Consider the following 946-nt stretch of genomic DNA (forward strand, 5'->3'; position numbering starts at 1 on the left):
TTTTTCATTTTTTCACAGGAAATAGATATAAATAGTTATACATCAAAACTAAAGTACATATATTTTGAAAATGGAAAAGATGGATGTAATAATCATGAGTTTTACAACAATATAAAGGAGATATTTAAAGGAAATTATGAGAAATATGATCTTTCAAAATATTCTGATAATATTATAAGAGCTCTTTGCTATATTTATACAGAATACGATAATGACCCAAGTAATTTTGACAATAATCTTTGTTGGTATTTGTATTATTGGTTAGGTGATAAAATATATCCTTCAGTAAAAGGTAATATGCGTGAGTTCTCACAAATAATTAAGAAGATTTTTAATGAGCTAAGTAATAATATAGGATATGTTCAGGTGTGTACTAGTGATTATTCCCCAATAAATCAAGATAGATTTAACCAAAATAAGTTGCTGTTTGATTATTCTAAGGATTATAGAGAAATTGAGCGAGATACTGTTAATACCCAAACCCCATGTGATGAATATTATTACAAATACATAAACAAATATATTAGTATATATAGAGAGAGACATTTAGAATGCGAAGATAAAGCAAAAAAAACAATCTTTATTGTAGAACATTTTCTAGTTATTTCAAGGAAATTGATCCCAATAAATTAACTTCATTTACTTGTAAGGTACGTAATCATTCTGTAGTTTCAGAAAAACAAAACGAATATGATCATAAACAACCTGTACAAGTTGAATCTCATAATGAGTCTAGTGTTACACATACAACCCCTCAACAAATTGCAACACAGAATGCAAATTTAGATATGAAGCAACATTTAGATGTTCAAAATGTTGCAGCATCAAATGAAAACATTCAAATGGAAGATACAACTGAAGGTGGACACTCAAAAAGTATTACAGGTTCAGTTATTCCGGTATTAGGAGTTCCTTTTATTTCTTTTCTGCTATATAGGGTAACTGG

At 27.9% G+C, this 946-nt stretch overlaps 1 protein-coding gene across 1 annotated transcript; it reads left to right on the forward strand.

Annotated features, from left to right (window-relative positions):
• Positions 1-601: 601 nt before the first annotated feature.
• On the forward strand, positions 602-937 carry PCYB_007870 (hypothetical protein; the record flags this gene model as incomplete). Its single annotated transcript, XM_004228208.1, has 1 exon — positions 602-937. A coding segment is annotated over one exon (333 nt), but the record flags the coding sequence as incomplete, so codon positions are not given.
• Positions 938-946: the final 9 nt, after the last annotated feature.

This window comes from Plasmodium cynomolgi (genome assembly GCF_000321355.1).
Source record: "Plasmodium cynomolgi strain B DNA, scaffold: 1487, whole genome shotgun sequence".
NCBI classification, from domain to species: Eukaryota; Apicomplexa; class Aconoidasida; order Haemosporida; family Plasmodiidae; genus Plasmodium; species Plasmodium cynomolgi.